Below are 21,788 nucleotides of genomic sequence, written 5' to 3' on the forward strand. Positions count from 1 at the left end.
CTCTCTCTTCATCCCAGCTTACCCTTCCCTCTCCCCGTGTCCTCAAGTCCATTCTCTAAGTCTGCGTCTTTATTCCTGTCCTGCCCCTAGGTTCTTCAGAACTTTTTTTTTTTAGATTCCATATATATCTGTTAGCATACGGTATTTGTTTTTCTCTTTCTGACTTACTTCACTCTGTATGACAGACTCTAGGTCCATCCACCTCACTACAAATAACTCAATTTCGTTTCTTTTTATGGCTGAGTAATATTCCATTGTATATATGTGCCATATCTTCTTTATCCATTCATCTGTCAATGGACACTTAGGTTGCTTCCATGTCCTGGCTATTGTAAATAGTGCTGCAGTGAACATTGTGGTACATGACTCTTTTAGAATTATGGTTTTCTCAAGGTATATGCCCAGTAGTGGGATTGCTGAGTCATATGGTAGTTCTATTTTCTCTTGGGTTCCTTTTTAATTGACCTATCTTTAAATACTTGCTTAGTAATGTCAGGTTGTAAATTAGTGCATGAATAAAAGTATAATCATTAAAAGATCTTTTGAAGACTTGTAATAATGCTTTTGAGTTGGTGGATATCTTTAAAGCAGACTTCTGTGCCATTTGCCTTTGTGTTAGTGTGTTTAGTATTCTACCAAATCCTTAACGTCTCATTAACTTTATAGCAACATAAATAAGAAATAAGCACCCTAAGGAACAGCTTAGCAGAAACTTATGCTATATTTCAATAAATATTTTGACTGAATTGTTTTTTGGCACTTAAAACCCTCCAGAATTTGGTAAGATGTGTCCCTCCATTCTCCCTCCACATCTGCACCATGCTGCTTTCCATATCCCTTGATGTGGCGTCCCAGAGTTCCTCACCTCCATACACATATCATGATGACTATTACCTCTTCCTCTGCTCTTTCCTTCCCTGTGATGGAAATCTCTTCCTCTCTTTTCTCTGCTTATCTAAATCTTATCAATACATAAGGTTCATCTAAAATGTTAGCCCCTCCACAAAGCCCTCTACAGTAACACCAATATTAACCTATTTCCTTTCTAGTGATCTATGGCGCCTGTTAACTGTAATAGTCATTCATTTACTCAATCAATCAAAAGTATTTACTGTATCAAACACAGTCCTATGCAGTAGGCAACATATTAATGAATAAAACACAACTCCTGTCTTTGCTGAACTTGGAGTCTAGTGGCAACAAACAAGTCAACAGGCCACAGTAATTCAGTGATATATGTTCTGTGATCAGAGTAAGCACAGTGTGTGATGGGAGCACACAGCACAGGCATCAACCCAGCCTTGGGTTAGAGTAATGAGAAGAAACTAAGGTTCTGGAGTCACAGGGTCTGGGTCTGTATCTAAGTTTAAAAGACTGTGGGAGAATCAAGAGTTTCATTACAAATATGTAAAGTGTGAGAGGCCTAAAAAGGCATTCAAATGCAGATCTCAAACAAGCAGCTGGATATACCAGTCTGGTGTTCAGAGGAGAGGCTCATGCTGACGATACAAATTGGGAATTTATTATGGTACAGCTGGTGTTTAAAGTCACGTGACTGAGGGAGACCCTCTAGGGAGGGAGTGTCGATTGAGAAGACGAGAGAGCCGTGGAATGGGTCCTAGAACACTCTGATTAGAACACTTCTGATATAGAAGCAGGAGAGGAATGGCAGCCAGTGACAGAAACTGAGAAGAAGGGGCCGGGGAGGAAGCAGAAAATCAATCGTGCTGCATGAAAGCTAAGTCTTTCAAGAAGAGAGCAGCTGACTGTGTGAAATATTAGTGACAGGACAAATAATGATGGAGTCTGAGGACAAGCTGTTCGATTTATCCAGGTGGCGGTCACTGGTGACCTCGTTACGAGCTGTTCTGGTGGCATGGTCAGGATGAAAGGCTGCCAGGGATGAATTTAAGAGAGAACAGAAAGAGGAAATGGAGGTAGCGATTGTATACAACTTTTGATCGTTTTACTAAAAAAGGGAGCAGAGCTATGGGTCAATGGCCTAGGGGTTTTTTAGAGAAGCTGATTTGCCTGCTTGAATGCTGAGCAAATGCTCGAGTACAGGGCAAAGTTATATCTCTGTTCCTCTAACTCCCTCTCTCTCCCTCTCTCTCTCAGCCACACATTCATTTTCCCATGCACACCTCTAACCTGAGATCCCAGAGCATCCCAGGAACACATCTTCCACAGGGCTGCAGAGCTGTGATTGTCTTTATGTCTCCCGGTAATAAAAGGTAAATTCCATGACGGTAGAGACTATATCTCATTTTCACACCCTCAGGATTCCCCATCTGTGGCACAATTGATGTCTGTAACATACCTGCCCCAAAAGGAACAGGCAATGTGATCTCAAGGAGGATGACATCCCCACAAGAATACAGGCTCATTGAGCAAGGGATTTAGATCTGTTTGCTGAGAACACAGCCAGGTTATAGTATGTGATCAATAAATTTACACTGAATTAAGAATGAATGGAGAATGAATTTAGCTGAGGAAAGTCATGAAAATAAATCTGATTAGCCTTAACACTGATAGAGCACTTCTGATGCACCAGGCTCTGTCCAGGTGCTGGATTGTGTATGTAGGAATATTTGTGGAGACAATTGTCTATATAGCATCATGTTAAAATTTTTATTGAAAATTCAATTGCCTTTTATTATTACAGAGTATACACGGCAACAGGATACAGCTAAGCTTTGTTTGTTTTTTTTTAATCTAGTATCTGACAGATATTTTTAAATTACTAAATTGTATTAATCTAAACCTCTATCACATCACCAGTAATTAATACTACTAGTGAGGGTTCCCTCAGTAAATTCCTATTAGCATTAGGTACAAAGAAGTGTTGTGCTTCACTAATAATCAGTATGGGTTTGTTTTTTGGGGGGAGGGATTGGGTTTTGGGTGGGGTTTTTTTGCATTATATATGTATCATGTAACTTAAATATTTCTTTTTTTGCCTTGGTTGCCAAGAAACACAGAATAATTAATGCTCAAAGTAACATTAGTTGGTAATAACCTATTTTATTAATAGTTTGATGCAGTATTACATCAAACTGCCTTTTGATAGCAACACAGAAAATTATCTTTCTTGTAGGGGGAAAATAGCTGATCCTGATTTTTCTATTTCTTTCAAAAAAGAAAACTTGCAGTTATGTTAAGTTTTCAGGCAAAGTTCCTTCAGTTGCTTACATTTCTACATATCTATTTGCCAAGACTAACAGCAGGTTTTTCACATAGCTGGGCAATTAGGATAAGCCTATTTTCTGCGATTTGATAAAATAATCTCTTGATATTTAAAAAAGTTTTTTTTCAACTAAATTCACATATTGTAAAGTTTCTACATTATGAAAGCCTCTCTATGAAGTCACCTTACATATCTATTTTCAGAATGGCTGTTGTATCGTACACACTTCAGGTTTATTTATATTCAACTCAATTATAATTCAGAAGTGTAGATCATTATTTATCCCTAAGGACTAAAAACAGCTATGTTCATTTTTTTTCTGGTACGTTCTGCAGAACAGTTTAGAAAACATTGTTTACCATGCCATCCCCTGCCCTTGTATACATTTCTCGGAGAATTAAATACCAGTAATAAGTTGGTCATAAATGAATAGTATAGGTATGACTTGTATTGCCCATTATTTTTTACTCTTGGTTACCAAGAAGCTCAGAGCTACTACCACTGATAAACAGTGAGGATACTGGCCAAGACCCTAAACATACTTAGATTCTTTTCCTTCTCAAGGCTTTGATCTTGTATTCTAACAGTCTAATTTTACAAGTGCATTTCTTATTCAATCTCAAATTCCTTTTATAAGTAGGTAAGGTATAAATAAATACATAAATATCCAGTAGCTGGTTAGTTACTTTGTTATATTATTTAAAACATAATCGATTCCAGTAAAAGAGCCATCAGGGTCCAACTACCCTCTAGTTAGTGTCCAATAGGTCTCTGAAAGTTTGCTCTGCAAACATAGCTCATGGATACTCATCATATTTTTTTAGAGAAAGCTGAAGTCAGAGAAGTTGAGTGATGTAATCAGCTAATGGAGAAAATACAGGGTTCGGGGTGAATAAGAGTTAAGCTGTTTGTACTATATTCTAGCCAGCAAATTACTGAGCTACAAGTGCCTCTGTGAGCTGAAAACCCAGCTGTGTTTTCTACTCTCTGCACTACAAGCAATAATAAAGATGATGAAATTGTTAGTTAAAACCCTTCAAAGATATTAAAGATGGAAGTTATGTATCCAATTACAAGCCCATCCTTCTACTCCTACAAATAAAGTAAATGAAGCAATGCTGATGATTACATGTTAGCATAAGAAAATAGAAGCGGCAAAGAGGTGAAGCAGCCTAAGTCTCTAAGGAAAACATTTTAGGTAGTCTGAGCAATACATACATTTCATATGACTTCAGTATAAATTAAAATTTAGCTACTTAGAGTAATGTATATGCATATCCCTTAAAATGAATATAGCTCAAGCAACAGCAGCTCTGAGACCAAAATTCTAAAAAGAATAACCCAGATTAATGAGGACTATCAGGATATCTAGCAAATTCTGTCAGCATGACAGAAAGCATCCCAGCCCTTGAAACAGGATGGCAGTTCCTACCATCCTCTCTCCCCTGAAAGGAAAGAAAGAGATATTGGCTTTGGCTGGGGACAGGGTAACAAACCAAAGGTCTAAAATATGCTAGGAGATGTATGTATTTCCCTGCATGGAAAAAAAAATATATATATAGATGCAGCCCTGCCTGGTATCTCTAGCTCTCCTAATAGATTTTGAATTCAATGAATATAGTTGAAATTAGAGCAAACCTAAGGAGGAGCTGAAGAAACCGTGAAGGCCTCTTATGTTGCTAGAATTCAGACTGACGCTCTAATAATTTTGTCACTAAAGAAATAAATATAAATCTACCAAACATGAAATGTTAAGCAGAAAAATATTTGCTTCCACTGAACTTGGCTTCAAGATCCTCACAGCAGACTAACAATTAGAAGTCCAATTTCGATCCATTTCCTGGACTATATTTTTTTATCGCTCCCACTCACCATGAATCTGAGAGGTCATATAAATGGCTGTAATCCCAAGATTCTCTGTTGCTTGCTGAAAGACATGTAGGTGCCTATCTGAGGATTTAAATACCTAAGCATTTTTCCCTGTGATATTTTTCTTTGTGGGAAGTTTTTTTGTTTTGTTTTGTTTTTTAATGAGGCCTTACGGGTACCCAGATTTTGTGAATCTACTACTAATTATGTAGCCTAGACCGATATACATGAAATGAAGAACAACTCTAGAATTATACACAGCATAAGCTATTGTGAAAGAATGTATGCAGTTTGGGGTGAACATAATAGATATAAGAACTCAAAATAAAGAAAGATCATTGTTGATTGGAAGTGGGGTAAGTAGGCTTCAATTTGAATTTTAGAGGAACTAAGGTAATACTAAATGAATTTTAAGAACAGGAGGAGATATTAGTTCAGCAGAAAGGTGGCATCATGAATGAAAATAAGAAAAGTTCCTGATGAGGGAAGCTATCATAGGGTCCTATCTACGTAGGGTTTGCTGACATGATTGGCAAAGAATAAACTACAAAATTAAAAAGAAAGTCCATAGCAGTTGAATAAGATCCTTGACTGCCAGAATGCGAATATCAATTTTGTAGGATTCTATAAATCTTCCAGAGTACCTGCATTATATAAAAATATTCTCAGCACACATGCATTTTTACAAAAAATTATTCCCCCAAACTCTTCTTGAGTATCTACCATAGCTAGGTATGTACTTGACACAGGAACAGAAAAAAATAACTGTCTGTGCACAAGGATTTATACTCGAGTGGGGAAAAATATCATTAATTTTGATTATGATATTTGATGATAATGATGATAACAGTAAAATATCTTTATTCAGTTTTTTATTATAATACTTAAATTATAAAATACTAAATTTTTAAAGTATATCATGTCCTACTCATTCATTCACTCATTCATGCAATATTTGTTAAATGCCTACAATCAGCGTCATTACAGTTATCAAAGACGTTGACTCAATTCAAATGATTGTAATTCATTTCATATAAACACATAAGTAGATACCACACAAAATCCTTAGCAATATTCCCCAAAGAAGTTCCTTTCTCTAAAATATCTATGGTGCATAAGTCATTGCCTCTGCCTGGAATGTTGTCCCCCTTCCCCCTATTCTTCAAGATTTAGTTCAAGTGTCACCTCTTCCATGAATTCTCTCCTGACTCCTCAGGGAAGCGTGTCTTGTGCACACCTCCATTTTAACCTAAGTACATTCAGTTACAATGATTTATCTGTCTCCCTCTCCCCCCTCCAACACACACTCAATTGTGAGCTTTTTGGTGGCATCTTTATTCATTTTCTATCTTAGCAACTGAAGCAATGCCTGACATAAGAGGTGCTCAATAAATGTTCTTTAATGACCAGCTTATAATAAATGAGCCTCGGGTGCAGTGTTTGTGATTATTACAGTGTTCAAGTGCTGGTGGCTGGTTGAAGGTCCAGCTACATAGGTCTTTTATTCCTGTAAACATGCCAAGCTCACTGCCACTTTCCAGCCATCTGTGGGATGTTCCCCAACTCTGCCCCATTATATACTGCTGACTTTTGCTTTTTCACTTAGATCTAACTTCAGTTTCACCTCCCCAGAGAAAACCCTCTTGATCAGCCAATCTACAACAGCACCTCCTGAGTGTCTTTCATCACACCCACTTCTCATTCACTGCATAGCCTGTGTCACTATCTGCTATCTCTGGTTCGTCTATTTGTCACTGCTCCCAGTCAGAATGTAAATGCCCTGAGAGCTGATCTCTTGTTGGTCTCCTTCACCACTGAATTCCTAGTATCTAGTACAGTGCCTGACATCTGGTAAAGCACTCAAAAGTCCATGCAATTGAATAAAAAAGGAATGAGAACTTTAGATCCTTTACTCTCCAAGTGGCAAACTACGGCTCATGAGCTGCATTTTGCCTGCTGGTGAGTTTTGCTTCGACTGCTCAGTGTTTTTCAAATTTTTGAATGAGTTGTCAATTTTTAAAAATTAGGAGATTTCACATTTTGTAAAATTTCAAAATTCAGACTTTTTGAAATAGTGAAAGAAGAGGAAATTCAGAGCCTGCAAGCCCAGTTGAAAAGTCAGAAGAGTTAAGCAACAGCTTTACCATATCACCCCATTGTCCCAGCCTCACTTGCCCCCATATCACTCATTTTTGTTTGGCCCTGAAGGTGGTTTGGATTTTGACCCTGATCTCTTCCAGTAAAGGTCGCACATGCCCTACATCACACTCACATAACTACTACAAACCCTTCCCCCATGGACCGCTGTTACTACTAAACCTTGGACTATGTCTTTAGAGATAAATTAACACAAGAACTTACCTTTTTATTATTCCTGCATTATGACATGGAAAAATTACATAATTAAAAGCAAAAACTGAATTCATTATACATTAGAAGAAAATCTAGGTAAGTGTTTAACAGATCTCAAGGTGGTGGAAGAAAACTATCATTAAAACATTAAAAAGCAAATGAACCAGGATGAAGTAGATCTAACTACTATGACTACGATTTATTAACCTTAATTAAAGTTCACTAAGACAAAAATGAACCCCAACTGAAGAATGGGTAAACACATTTTCAAGTAATTCAGAGAATAAATAGAAATGACCAAATAACATATTAAAAGACAGTCCATTTTATTAGTAATCCAAAAGATGTGAATTAAAATGAGATCCCTTTTCATCTATCTCATTAATTCATTCAACAAACATGTGTTGAGTGGTCACTATGTTTCTGACACTATCAACTTGGTGAAGCTTTTTTTAAATGGTAATAATTTTAAGATTCAGTAAGATGACTACCATCACACTGTGAAAAACAATTTTATAATGTGCATCAAGAACCATAAAATAGTTAGTTACTACCCTGCAACCTAGTAATTAAACTTCTTGGAATTTATCCTAGGCAAATAGTCAGTGTAGCAGACAAGGATTAATGTATGAGGATGTTAATCATAGTGTAATTTATAATATCAAAAACATTAGAACCCTAAATGTCTAACAATAAAGAGTGATTAAATAAATTATGGTACATTCAAATGATGAACAATTATGCAGACATTAAAATCACATTTTCAAAGACTATTTAATGACATGGGGAAATGCTGATGAAAAAATTTAAAGCCTATATTTAAAAAATAATTTCATATATCCAATGAAAGGGATCCATTCTTTCTCGCCTTAAGAGCCAGGAGTTATTTTTGCTTTCCACAGGCTTGCTATATAATATTTCTCCCCATCCTGAAAAGCACATAACACTTCTCCCTATACTTCGTTCTAGTAGGTATTGAAATAAAGGGTGTCATTGCAGCATTATTCACAATAGCCAAGATATGGAAACAACGTAGCTGTCTGTCAATGGATAAATGGATAAAGAAGATGTGGTATAGATATACAATGGAATCTTATTCAGCCATGAGAAAGGAGATCCTTCTGTTTGCAAAAACCTGGATGAAACTTGAGGGCCTTACGCTTAGTGAAATAAGTCAGACAGAGAAAGACAAATCCTGTATAATATCACTTAGATGTGCTATCTAAAAATGACAAACTCAGATAAACAGCGTAGAGTGGTGGTCACCAGGGTTTGGGAGGTGGGGGAAAGAGGGAGATATGGGGGTCAAAGGGTACAAACTACCAGTTATAAGATTAATAAATTCTGAGGATCTAATGTACAGCCCAGTGATTATAGCTAATGACAGTGTATCATAAACTTGAATGTTGACAAGAGAGTAGATCTTAAATGTTCTCACAATAAACGAAAAATGATATTTATGTTACTGGATTGGGTGTTAACTAATGCTATGGTGGTAATCATTTTGCAACATATAAATGTATCAAATCAACATGTTGTAACACCTTAAACTGATACAATATTATATGTCAATTATATCTCAGCACAACTGAGGAAGAAATGAAAGGAAACTAAAAGTCTCAGAAAAACAGAAATCGCTACATGGAATCAAAGAAACAATATGATTTATATGTTAAACTTAATCTAAAGTACTGAGCAATGTTCTAGATTGCAGGCAGTGATTGTTCTATAGAAAGACAGGAATAAAGAGAAACAACAGGAAGAAAGCAGAATATAAAAGACCAAAACTAGAGCAGAGAGAGGAGACAGAGACGCATGAGGAGAGCATGTGGAGGACAGAAAGTCTAAAACGGACACACAGCTGAATTTTAAGGAAATTCTCTGCACGACACTATGGTATTAGAACTTAAGAAATTCCCTTTTTGATGTATTTATAGTTCTATGTAGATCAGACAAGACACTTACAAGAAGCATTATTTTTTTCTTGTAACACCAACCACAGGACAGGCCAAAAGGATGTCATGGTGGAAAAAGCAGAACTACCTCACTACCATGAAAAGAATAACAACAAAAATTGAAAGTCTGAGGGCACCAAAATAAACTGTCTGTACAAAAGATGATTATAGTAAAACAAGGAGGAAGTTGAACCTCAGTTTTGGAATTACTGAACTGTGCAAAGGCAGAAATCAATCTGCACGGTCATTAGCATGCCGGAGCCAAACGATTCTGCATTCGCAATGAAAACAGCCAAACCTGGATGCAAGAAAACTCGTGGAGCACAGCTACATGGCCACTTCTGAAGCAGTGTTTACAACCACTGTCTGTGGCATTTGTGTCTCAGTATGGGGGCTCTTTGGACAACAGGGTCATAAGGAACTCAGCAACCATCTTTGGCCTCCTAAGAAACCAGCACGATACCCTGGCCTAGAGAAAGCCAAAGGAGTCATTTGTGGAAAGATCAAAAGAGCACAGCAGGCTCTCTTCTGGATAAAAACTGAATTTTTCATTAAAACTGGTGGGAGGAGTCACCTCACAGAGAACACATTTATAAAGTGGCAAGGCAACAACTTTCTGTGTCACTGTAAGAAAGTGAGCAGACCTTTGCTTAACTACACTGCTGGTTACATATACTGTTCCACATATTTTGCCATTCCTGTCCTTTCCTTGAGTTCCTAGAAGGGACTCCTATGGACTCTCGTTTCATGTTTACACTCTTACAGTTTAACCAGAAGCCCTTAAGTATTCAGCAATTCCGAATCTCCTTCTTCCCCTCACTCAGTCTGACATTCTCCCTCTTCCTGAAGACTGGCTTTATTTATGTACCTCTATATTGTACCATCCCAGCTCTGTAAACTACCACTTTCCTAACATTTTGGTTTTTCAGAAATTCAGGAACCTCTAGATAACCATTCAGACCATTTTCACATCCACTATTTCATCTCTTCATTTCAGTAAGTTGTTTTTAACCCCTTGTTACTTTTTTTTTTTTTCATCTGCTTCTGAATTCCCACTCCTTGGACAATTCCACCATCATCGTTGAATTTAATCTGTTCTCTCCTAGCAGCTTCATAAACTCAAATCCATCAAAATCATTGACCTTATGCTGTCTTCATTTTTAACTTCTTTCATATTTTAAATCATTATCTTTCAATCCATGACTAGCACTTGCATTCTTCACCCTTATTCTCCACCCTTCTCAACATTCACCTTAACCTGTTTTTAAAAATCTGTATTCTCTACTCTTATACTTAATCCGCTTAAAACTGGACTGACCTAACATAGGTCTTTTCTTGACGTTGATATTTTTATTGTTACTCATATTATAACTAGTAACATGAAACTGCATTTTTAAACGTTTTCTTCATGGGTATGAGGTGATTTGGCTCCAACATCTACTCCTCTATTTGTTCTAGGTTCTGACTTGGCTGGTCTGGTTGTTCATTTCCCACTTAAAAGACACAGGGTCAGGTCGTGCTCGTGTACCTGGGATAACCTTTCCAGACAGAGCAAGACTAGCTGTCAGTCAAAAGAACATGGGTGGCTGTATTCCCTGACTTCCTTCTTCTAAAATTTATTGCTGCTCATTCTGCCCTTCTCTTTTTTGCTGTTTTCCTTCCACAATGCTACAGCTTCTGAAATAATTCCTTGATCATGTACCCATGCTGTGTCACTGTATTTCTATATTCATTCTAGAAGCCAATATGATTTTAATTCTCAGTTCGTGCTTTTTTCTCTCTACTCTCATTCAGACTCTGGACAGTCCTTCTCTAGCTTGATTCAATTCCTGTCACCCAATTTCTTTCTCCCTTCCTTCCTCCCTTCCTTTCTTTCTCTTTCTTTTCTTTCCTTCCTTCTCTTTCTTTCTTTCTCTCTCCCTCCCTCTCTTCTTTCTTTCTTCTTTTCTTTATTTTTCTTTCTTTCTTTCTCTCTTTCTCTTTCTTTCTTTCTCTTTCTTTCTTTCTTTCTCTCTCTCCCTCTCTCCCTCCCTCTCTCTCTCTCCCTCTCTTTCCTTTCTTTCTTTCTTTCTCTCTCTCCCTCCCTCTCTCTTTCTTTTCTTTCTTTCTTTCTTTCTTTTTCTTTCTCTCTCTCCCTCCCTCTCTCTCTTTCTTTTCTTTCTCTCTTTCTTTCTTTTTCTTTTCTTTCTTTCTCCCTCTCTCTCTCTCGCCCTCCCTCCCTCTCTCTCTCTCTTCCTCTCTCTCTCTTTCTTTTCCACATCCTAAATCTCTGTGTTCTACTTCCTTCAGTGTGCCCTTCATCTTAACTTTCAGTTCCTCAATACCTAAAATTCTCTTGTCTTCCTAGCTGTAACCCATTTGCCCTCACCTTTTTCTGTTCTATATGTGCATTTCACTATACTGTGAGAGACCTAAAAATCTTCTCAATGGTGCAACTATATTACAAAATGATACCAGGTTCTTGCATTAGTATCTTTTAGAATTTGACTCCTTCCCTGAATTTTTTGTAAAAATTATATTCAAGGTTACATACATTAGGCAGTTATACAAAGGATAGAGAAGGGCAATAACTGTCTAAAGAGGAAACTTTTAATACCTTAAACTCACAGAGTGCTGTATGTCTATTACATTTCAATAAAACTGGAAAAATTTAAAAACTAAGAGAATTAATCTACTCAGAGTCTTACTTATAGCTACCAATGTTTGTTCAATTATCTGGTAAGATGTACAGGGAAGCAGGAAAAGGAAGAGATTGTCAGTGGGAGAAAATGACTAGAAAGAGAGATTGGGAAAGTCTAGAAGTTTGGACTTCATCCTGTAAGAAAATGAGAGCTATATAGATAAAATCAAATGGGCATATGTCATTTCAATTTTTTAACTTCTAAAAACTCTGCATTTGAAGATGCAAATTTAAAGTTGATCTTCAGGTTAATGAAATTAAATTTATCAAATAAAATTTATCAAGCACCTGTTTTCACAAGTTACTATAAAATAGAAATGGTTTTCCTTCAAAAGACTATAAATTTAGCCTTATATTTATTAGAAGTCCAATAAAATCCAGTTAGAGGCTGCCACTTTATAGCTTCTGCAGGAAACACGCCAACCTACAATTCAAAGAGGCCAGAAGGCTGTTTTGACCTGAATGCAATCCCTTACTTCATACTCTCTATCTTCTCAGTAGCCTCTTTCCTCTCTCCTTCAAGACTTCCATCTGTTGCCGTGGTTTACCTATTCCTCAGGCTCTGACATGGGATTGTCTCCTCCCTGCTAGCCCAGTTTTTGGTACCAAGTATTGTTTTCTTGTGGACCAGCCCCTAGCACAGCCCTGGAGGCGCCATCAGGCATTCTGGGAGCTTTTTCTTCTCCTTGACCCAGGGCAAGGAAGGCAAGTGCTGAAAAAATGGAGGGACCAGAACTTGAAAATATGATAGCAAGCGTTGACACAAGACATGATTGATAAGATTAGCAAAACAATATAAAGATATAAAATGTGACACCTGATGGGCCAGAATATAGATATTGTGTCCAACATCTTTTGGGGAAACACCATCATCTCCGCCCTCATCGTCCCCGTGATCGCATTCCAATCCTTGGTTATAGGCGTTCTTCACCACATCCACCTATCAAAAAACAAAGGGGAACAAGAAGGCTTGAAATGCCACAAACAACATGCATTTCCATCATCTATGAGGTGTAATTAAAACTTGGAATGCTTCCTAAGACTTGAAAAGTATAAAAGAATTCTAAATGAAAACAGCCTTGGAAACCATCTGTATTTAAATGAATATGGAAGTATTTTCCTACAATAGTCCCTGTTTTCTTTGCAAAAGTTGGCTTTGGTTTTTTAATGTTGACTGTGCCAAAGTTCCCATCAACTGGGAGATGTTGGAACCCTGATAAGCATCCATTATTTATTAAGGGCCCACTAATAACAAGAACACATGGTGCTGGACACTGTTCTCTGCCCTGAGGACCCAACAGTGGATACAACAGAGTATCTGCCCTCAGGGAACTTACTGTCAGCAAATCAAGAGGCCAATGCAACTGTGAGGCACTCAGCAAGCACAGGGCAGGGGCACTAACTCAGGCAAGAAGTTGAGGGTAGGTCACAAGGAGGAAGTAGATGATGGGATAAAAATGTTGTAGGCAAAGGAAATGGTATTTTCAAAGGGCTATTGTGCAGAGATATTGTCAAATGAATACTTAACTCACCGCCCCATTTAACCATAAGGATAAGGAATGCCTTGCTCCTCTTAGCCCACTGCCTTCCATGGATGGAGTTTTTTGTTTTTGTTTTTTGCAGGTCCTATGCGCTCATTAAATGTATGTTAAATCAAACTGCATCTTATCTTTCTCTTTATCTGCCTTCTTTGAATCCATCCCTTACTATTAAAGAGAGCAAAAGAGTGCCTTCATAGGTTTCCCCAGAGCACCAACAGTGGTGTTTTTAAGACTGGGACTTAGTCATTGGGGCACTGGCTTATATGGTTCGAGAATGTTCTCAATGCTTTTGAAACCCAATGATTTTAAAGCATGACGATATTTCTTCATAATTTCCATGTCACAAGTGAGGAGGAAAATGTAACTTCTACAATAGGAAGACACACTAATGATCTCTGTGGAATTCCCAGCAGGTCTCCACACAATTTCCTCTAGGCTGAGTACTGTGTAACATTTTACTAATAAGAACAATTACCAAAGATATTTATTTTGTTTTTATTTTCAGAAAGAGGTATAAATAAAATTTTTGAGGAGTACAAACATTTTTATATACCTTCTTCACCTATATTCCAATAAACAAACTAAAGCAAAATTTTTTTCTGGCAAAAAATAATTTGCAGATAGTTTAGGCAAGTGTGAAAATCTAGTTCAGAAAAGCACTTAAAGTGGATAAAGCCAATGAAAAAATAAGGACCCAAATCACACAGGCCTTCGCTATCATGGAGCTTCTGAGGTATTTGTAATAGCAGGTCTTGATGTGCCATCGTGCCTTGGTAGAGCAGTGAAAGCCACTAGACTTTCCCCTGACATGCATACTATAAATTGTCCCTTTTAGGTTACACATTATTAACACAGCTTTCAAAAGTTTTCTTACCAGTTCTCTGGGTCTCATGTTAAATAGAATTCTTTCTGCATTCTCACTGTCATGTCTACTTTCCATGATGGCCAGCAAAAGCTTGGAGGCATTGTTCTAGAGACACAGATTGAGTTGATACACATGAAAGGTCTATTTCATGGATTAATGGTCCCCTCAATTTGTTTTAATTGAGATTATCAGGACTATTTTCTTTTTCAAATCAAGCAGAATTTTAAACTGCTAATTTTGTTTGGCTTATTAACATTTTAAAATAGAGTATTTTACTTTATTGTTAACACAAAATAAAAATAATGAATATGAGAGATATGTTACAAAGGATATTTTAAATATTGGTGAAAAGGAATTTTAAACACAAAATTGAGTTTATATATAATGCATTAAAATCTAATCATATCTTCCTTGACTATTTCCTAAATAGGCATTTCTATGATGAAACTTTAACAAGACACCAGTATCAGCGACATATTTCACAAAAATGGCATATAATTTACAAAGAATTTGGCATAATTGTTTTAACATGAAACATTAACACATACTAGCAAATCAAAATTTTAAATAAATTTGAGCAATAATTTGTGAAAATTAATCTATAAAATTCTAAATTCATGAGTTTGAAACAAAATATTTATTGATAACAGTTTATTAGTCTCCCTACATGGTAGTATATATGCAACATTTTTACCATCTGGGTTGTAAAAGAATAATATTTTCTATTTCTGTTTAATAGAGAATAAAAACAGCTTATGTTATCTTTGGTGTTTTCTAATTTGGTTTATAATTATATTGTCTCAAACATGCTTACCTATAGAAATCAAAAATCTTTCTGATACAGCCAATTTATTATCCAAAATGGGTACAACATAGTTACACACCGTCTTGCAACACAAAGTACAATATCCTCAACATTTGGAATGATGTTTCTTTTTTTTTAAGTCTTTATTGAATTTGTTACAATATTGCTTCTGTTTTAAGTTTTGGTTTTTTGGCTGCAAGGCATGTGGGATCTGAGCTCCCCAACCAGGGATCAAACCCGCACCCTGTACACTGGAAGGTGAAATCTTAACCACTGGACCGCCAGGGAAGTCCCTGGAATGATGTTTCTTTATACTGTGTTTTCAATAGCACTGCCCTAGAATTGTGGCAAACTGCAAGATGATAAAAACGACCTGGGAGATATTTCTATAGTGTTTTTGTAATATTCACTTAGATAAAAATCTCAACCTCCACACACGCAGAGCCAAATGGCTCTAAGATGCTTCTTAGTGACTCAAAATTAACATCTTATGGGATGAAAACTTAAATTGAATCAGTTGTTTGGTGATGTAGGCATTCACAATACAAATTTTGTTAAAGTTGTGCAAATTAATTACACTGGATATTTTTAATACCAAATTCTACCCAACTATTTTTCTTTCAGAAATACAGCCTATTGATTAAATGGCTAATATTAGTAACGATGATGATAATGTGATGGTGATGATGATACCAACGTCACTAACCCATCCTAAAAAGATGTTAGGATTTTGTGGGAAAGGTAGCATTATTTTTTCTGTTCCATTTTCAATTTTTACAGATTTGCACTAATCCTAAAATTCCTTTTTTATAACCTAGCATCCCATATAAACAACATACCTAAAAAAATAAGGCTCCAGTGTTAGTGGAGAGCTTAGATCCTTAGAGCAATATTAATTGACCCCATAGAATTGAAAACTAAAATCCTGGCAACGCTAACAGTACTCTCTAATGAACCTCACTCAGCAGGCCCAATACATAATAGCTTAAAAACACATCCAATTTCAGAATGCTAGTGGCAATACGGTATTTTTTCTGACCAATCTTTTTCATACTATGTTGCAGGAATAGAAATCTTGTAAATGACTTACTAAAATTTGAATCAATTTGAAAGTACAAGAGCCTATATATGCTAAGAAATCAAATTCATGTGTGTTAATAGAGGATTTTCTTCCAAAGGAAGCTGGAGTCCTTAGAAGAAAAAAAACAAACAAAAAACCAACAATAGTAACAAAAAAACCTACCTATTTATAAATTCAGCACTTCATAGTCCCAGATCAGTTATGAAATATAAATTAAAAGGGACAAGATATATGTATGAGAAAATTCATAAAATGGTATAGTAAATTAGTAAAGTTAAATATACTTAAAATTATAACTGGTTAAGTAATTAAATTTAAGGGTGAATGGTATAAAATAAAACCTTAACATTTTTAATATGGAATCTCTATAATGTTCTGGAGAATTTATAATTAAAAGGATACTACCTATACCTTCTAAAATTTGCCAATATACTATATCATTCTGTCTTACAAACGTTCTCATATTGGCCATTATGTACAAAGCCTCATGGATTGTTTAGAAATGTACACTCACCTCTTTCTTTAAGTAGAAAACTATGAATATTTCAAGTCAAATTCATTCATTTTGTATTTTATACATACCTTGATCTATCCAACTGTCATATTGTGAAAAGGTATATATAAATTATGCCTAGAAACATAAATGAAATTTTAAATGACCCTTTTTCAAAAAGAATTTCCATTTGAATAGCCAAGAGTATCTTTGTACTGTTAAGTCATACCCCATCATTTAATTTAGGTTTTTTTACATAGGTCTGGATTTGTAAATAATCTGTATGCCTATACTTTGTTTGACAAATCCTTCAGGATTTTCCCCCATTAAGTTATGTCAATTAAGAGTGAGACTTAGGGACTTCCCTGGAGGACCAGTGGTTAGACTCTGCACTTTCACTGCCAAGGGCCCAGGTTCAATCCTAGTAGTTGGGGAACTAAGATCCCACACGCCTCGTGGTACGGCCAAAAAAAAAAAAAAAGATAGATTTAAAGGTATAGTCTCTAGGTAAATAAAGGATTTAAAAAGCCTATTTCTTTATGAATTATGGTTAAAAATGAATTTAAGATATAATAATTTTTTTCTAGTAATTCAAATTAAGCTGTCTGTTATACAGGCTTAGGCTGTTTTTACTAAGTGAAGCATGAAGCTAATTAGGAAAAGGACACACGTTCAATCTACATAAGGATCACCTTCTTTCTAATCTATGAAGATAAATACCCAAAGATCATATATATTGCAAATGAAAATAGTGAACTTATCTGTTTGTTTGCTTATTAAGAGCCATTAGCACAATCTCCATGTAAGTAGGATATATATATATAATATATATTCCATTATATATCTAAATCTATATTTAGAAACATAATTATAGAAATATCATTTCTATTCTTCTTGGCCATAAATTTACCCATTAAAAAGTTAAACTTTATTCTCTCTATGATATTGGATCGACCTGTCTTTACAGAAAAATTTTATTTAACCAATGATTTTTAAACCTGTTTAACACTAAACATATGTGGTCTTTAATAATTCATCTCAATTGAATAGCATGCCTTTATATTTGGGATTATATAGTTTCTTGTGTATATTCATTTATCTGTTTCTACTTGAACTAAAAGTTGAAGAAATTTTTTTCAAACTGCCATTGTGCCCCTGACCTCTGATAAATGGAACTGCTGGGAAGTATGCGCATGGTTTAAGCTGAAGCACCTCCTCAAAGGGAGTGTGAAAATGGCTTAGATTATTTGGGGAAAAAAATAAGATTCTAATATATAATAAAAAAAAACAACTTTTAGAAAGTAGAGAGACATAAAACTAAAATGCAGCCCTCCTCTGACATAGTCTCATTAATCGTGACTTGCTAGATAGAATTCTGTAGTCAAGATGAATTAAAAATATACGGGATAGTGAATGTTCAGAACCTTTTGCTCCTCTATATAATGAAAAATAGAAAATAAAAGCAGAAGAAAAGCAACAAAACAAAGTGGCTGCCTAAAAAATCTTCCAGTAAAGTACCCTCCAACTAACATTACCTCAAATCTTATTTGACACTTTATCAGGAATTTAGTGCTCATTGTGCTTTTACTGTCCCTTTCTGCCAATTCATTAGCTGAAAATACGATAATACCTTGCTTTTTACAAGACCTACTTGAAGATTTAGAGCGAACTCTGAAAGGGAGTTTTATATAGAGAATGTCACTTCCCCCCCGCCGAATAGTGGATTTACTCTACCTTTAGTTGGAGCACCAGGTCCATTCGATATTTACCAAGAGGGTTTATGTCATTTAGAATCAAAGCAATGATGATATCAATCCCATTAGATTCATGAGTAGCAATACATGTCTAGGAAACAAAATGTTTATAAAATAACACTCTATTTACGACATAAGAGCACTAGAAGCCATGACATAAAATTACAGAATCACCTTAGCTTTTCGACTTTTAAAATATAATTAAAATTTAACTTTGAGATTAAGTCTAAGATAAGTCAAAGGTTTAGCTTTAACTTATTCTTTTGCATAGAGTCTGACTATTAGTTGATTAGTATTAGTTAAATGGCTTTGTATGAAGAACACAGAGATAGACATTGTATGAAACAGGTATCTTTTCAATGAACCATTTTAATAGAACTTCAAAAAACAATGGTTAAGTAAAACACTCAGTCAATATATTTTAATATGCCCTTCATTAGAGGAATTCCTTAAATTTAGAATTTTAAGATCTGATCTATCCAGGCTAAGAGAATATTCCTATTTATAAAAGGAATGAACCCCTTATGCCCAAGGTTTGTAAGTAAACTTTATTGAAAATGATGTAGCAACTTCATTTATCTGCTACTTAATGCTAAATGAGTAACAAGTGATGCTGTTGATCATTCTGGGTGGCAGCAGACAGGGAATACAGGCACCTCCTGATGTTTTGGAGACATCTTGTCAATTATGGTGGTTGAGGGAAAAGGTCAGCAGATTCCTTAAACTTAAGTGATTCACAGAGGAATCTGACTTGAGAAAAGCTTATAAAATATCCTGAGAGATAAATGTCAGTATTTTGAAGGTTAGGGTCTACTGTGCTAGGACTCCGAATTTAATTCATTTTATAGGACTTGAAAATCAGGAACTTGTGGGTTGGAGTTTGTGGAACATCTTACCACGCAGCACCCACTGTCAAGGTGTCTGAAAAATTGAAACCCATGTAAGATAAATGAGAAAGAGTAAAATCAAGGTGACTCTGAAAGGACTGTTATTTTTCAGAATGGGCTTCATTTCTCCCTTTATACAAGGAAATTTTTACTCCCCTGACACCCAAGAGAGGTGTTTTCCATCCATCTTCTACATCTCCTGAGGTTCTTCTGATTGTTAAAATGTTTGCTAAACTTAGAGGGAATCAATTTGCAGATCGTTTCCAGAATTTGCTAGCCACTTTCTTTCTTTCCACACACTTCCAGAGCACGGGGTTCATAGTAAGTATATTTCTAGAGTATACGGGATTCATGCTATTTTATTATTAATTTCTACTTTTAGAGCTTACCTGATTTAGTAAAAAACCAAGAGTGGAGAATACCTGTTTTCTGTTATAGATATACATGATTTTAACCAACAACAAAACCAAATCTTTGAATTTGCATATATTTCCTTAACTTTAAATCAACAGTTAGGTTTTCTTGTATCGTTGCCCTAGGAGAGGGAAATATAATACAGAGCAAAATCCACAAACTCTTTCACCATGTCACATGCATATTACAGGGGGGAAGAAGTATGCCCCTAACAAATTATTTATGTCAATAATTGTGTTTTTGTTCTACATACCTATGTATTTACATGTATGTGTGTGTGCATTTTTGTACATATACATCATATAATTCGCAATAGAAAAGCAAATTACTTTTTTCACTTTTCTATATTAAGCACTGCAGTGGAGCCGAAGAAACCAATGGGAGTTGATGCCACAAATCCTGAAAAGATTGACTAAAGTTGAAAACTGATCAATGATGAAAAAACGTATTTTACTCTTTTTGATAACTCTGATTTTTATCTGGAATATTTTCATGGGAATTTCCTTTTACGGTGAAATTAAATTAAAATATGGCATAGTATTTGTTAGTCCATAATTCAGTCTTTGTATGTTTTGTTAGGAAAGTAAAAATGTCTGGCAAAGCAAGAAGAAAGATCTTTTACATGCACACAAAGCTTGGCTCCTTCACCAATCTGATCCTTTTGTTGACTGGTCAGAATACTTGTGTGTGAAGGACTGCTTTCAGAGTTACCTGATTTTCATGGCATGGGCCCTGGCAATACTCAGTCAAGCTCTCCAGAGTCTGGTTGACCAGCACTACATTCTTCTCATTGATGTAGAGACCCAAGAGGCCCAGGCCACCCGTCGTACTTCCACAAATGCAGTCCAAAAACTGAAGGGTCTCACAGACAAGGTTGTAATTTGTTTTGTTGTTTTGATTCCTCAAGAAATTCTAAAGGCAAAAGAAAGCATACCTGAAGCATTAAAAAAAAAAATCACTATGCTAATTGTTTTCAGTTCTCTCCCTATGAGTGTTTTTCTAACTCGAGAGGATCCCCGTGGCAATGTGCGATGGAATTGCTCTTTATATGGAAGCAATTGCATTTATTAAATTTCTCCTGGGTTTAAGAAATAAAAGATGCATTTTTTTCCCAAGCATCTATATTTATCAGTATGGTTCATAACAAATATTTCTCAATGTCATTGTGTTAAAACTGTATACAAAGGGCAAAAACAATAGGTAGTAGGAAAAGGAGAAGGAAAAAGAAACTGGAAAGAAATTCATTAGGGAAAGAAGAAATCAAATATTCAACTAAATGATCCCTTATAAACAGCATAGCTTCAAACAGCAAATGATACAACTATTATGGAGGGCAACTTGGAAGCACCTATCAATATTTTCAGGTAACATACAACTGCAAAGAGGTTCATGGCATACTGCTTATAACAGCCCAAACTGGAAACCACACCATACCCATCACAATGTGACTGATTTAATAAATAAATGTACATCCAAACACTGGAATATTTTGAAGCTATAAGAATGAGGTACTTTAATATGTACTGATATAAACATAAACTAGTAATAAGTAATTTAGTAATAAGATATATTACTAAATGATAAAAGTAAGTGGAAGAGCATTATATTGTGTGTGTATTTTTTAAAAGGTTTACATGTACAGATCAGTATGCTTATATGTGCATAAAAATTTCTGGAAGGAAACACAACCTGTTAAGAGTGATTTTGAGACCTTGCCCGCTTGCTGACAGACGCGGTCCAGTAGCTGGAGCAGCCGGGGCCCCACAGGAACTGAATCGGCAGCCAGCAGTGGACCCTCGCTAGAACCAAGTCTATAGAGAGATTATGCATTCTGTCGAGTCAATGCCATGGATAAGCATCCCTACGGTCTCAGTGTTCCTGCTAGAGGTGAGAGGTTACAGCAAA

At 35.8% G+C, this 21,788-nt stretch overlaps 1 protein-coding gene across 3 annotated transcripts in view; it reads right to left on the reverse strand.

Moving 5' to 3' along the window:
- ITPR2 (inositol 1,4,5-trisphosphate receptor type 2) overlaps nucleotides 1–21,788 on the reverse strand; it is a 524,960-nt gene that overhangs the window by 132,622 nt on the left and 370,550 nt on the right. For all 3 annotated transcript variants that reach the window (XM_036864824.1, XM_036864825.1, XM_036864826.1), the window contains exons 42-45: nucleotides 20,595–20,795; nucleotides 18,563–18,673; nucleotides 14,459–14,554; nucleotides 12,861–12,983 (exon numbers count right to left, since the gene is read on the reverse strand). In XM_036864824.1, the coding sequence (XP_036720719.1) occupies nucleotides 12,861–12,983; nucleotides 14,459–14,554; nucleotides 18,563–18,673; nucleotides 20,595–20,795 (531 nt within the window). The remainder of the gene's footprint in view (nucleotides 1–12,860; nucleotides 12,984–14,458; nucleotides 14,555–18,562; nucleotides 18,674–20,594; nucleotides 20,796–21,788) is intronic.

Source organism: Balaenoptera musculus, chromosome 10 (genome assembly GCF_009873245.2).
Source record: "Balaenoptera musculus isolate JJ_BM4_2016_0621 chromosome 10, mBalMus1.pri.v3, whole genome shotgun sequence".
Lineage (NCBI taxonomy): Eukaryota > Metazoa > Chordata > Mammalia > Artiodactyla > Balaenopteridae > Balaenoptera > Balaenoptera musculus.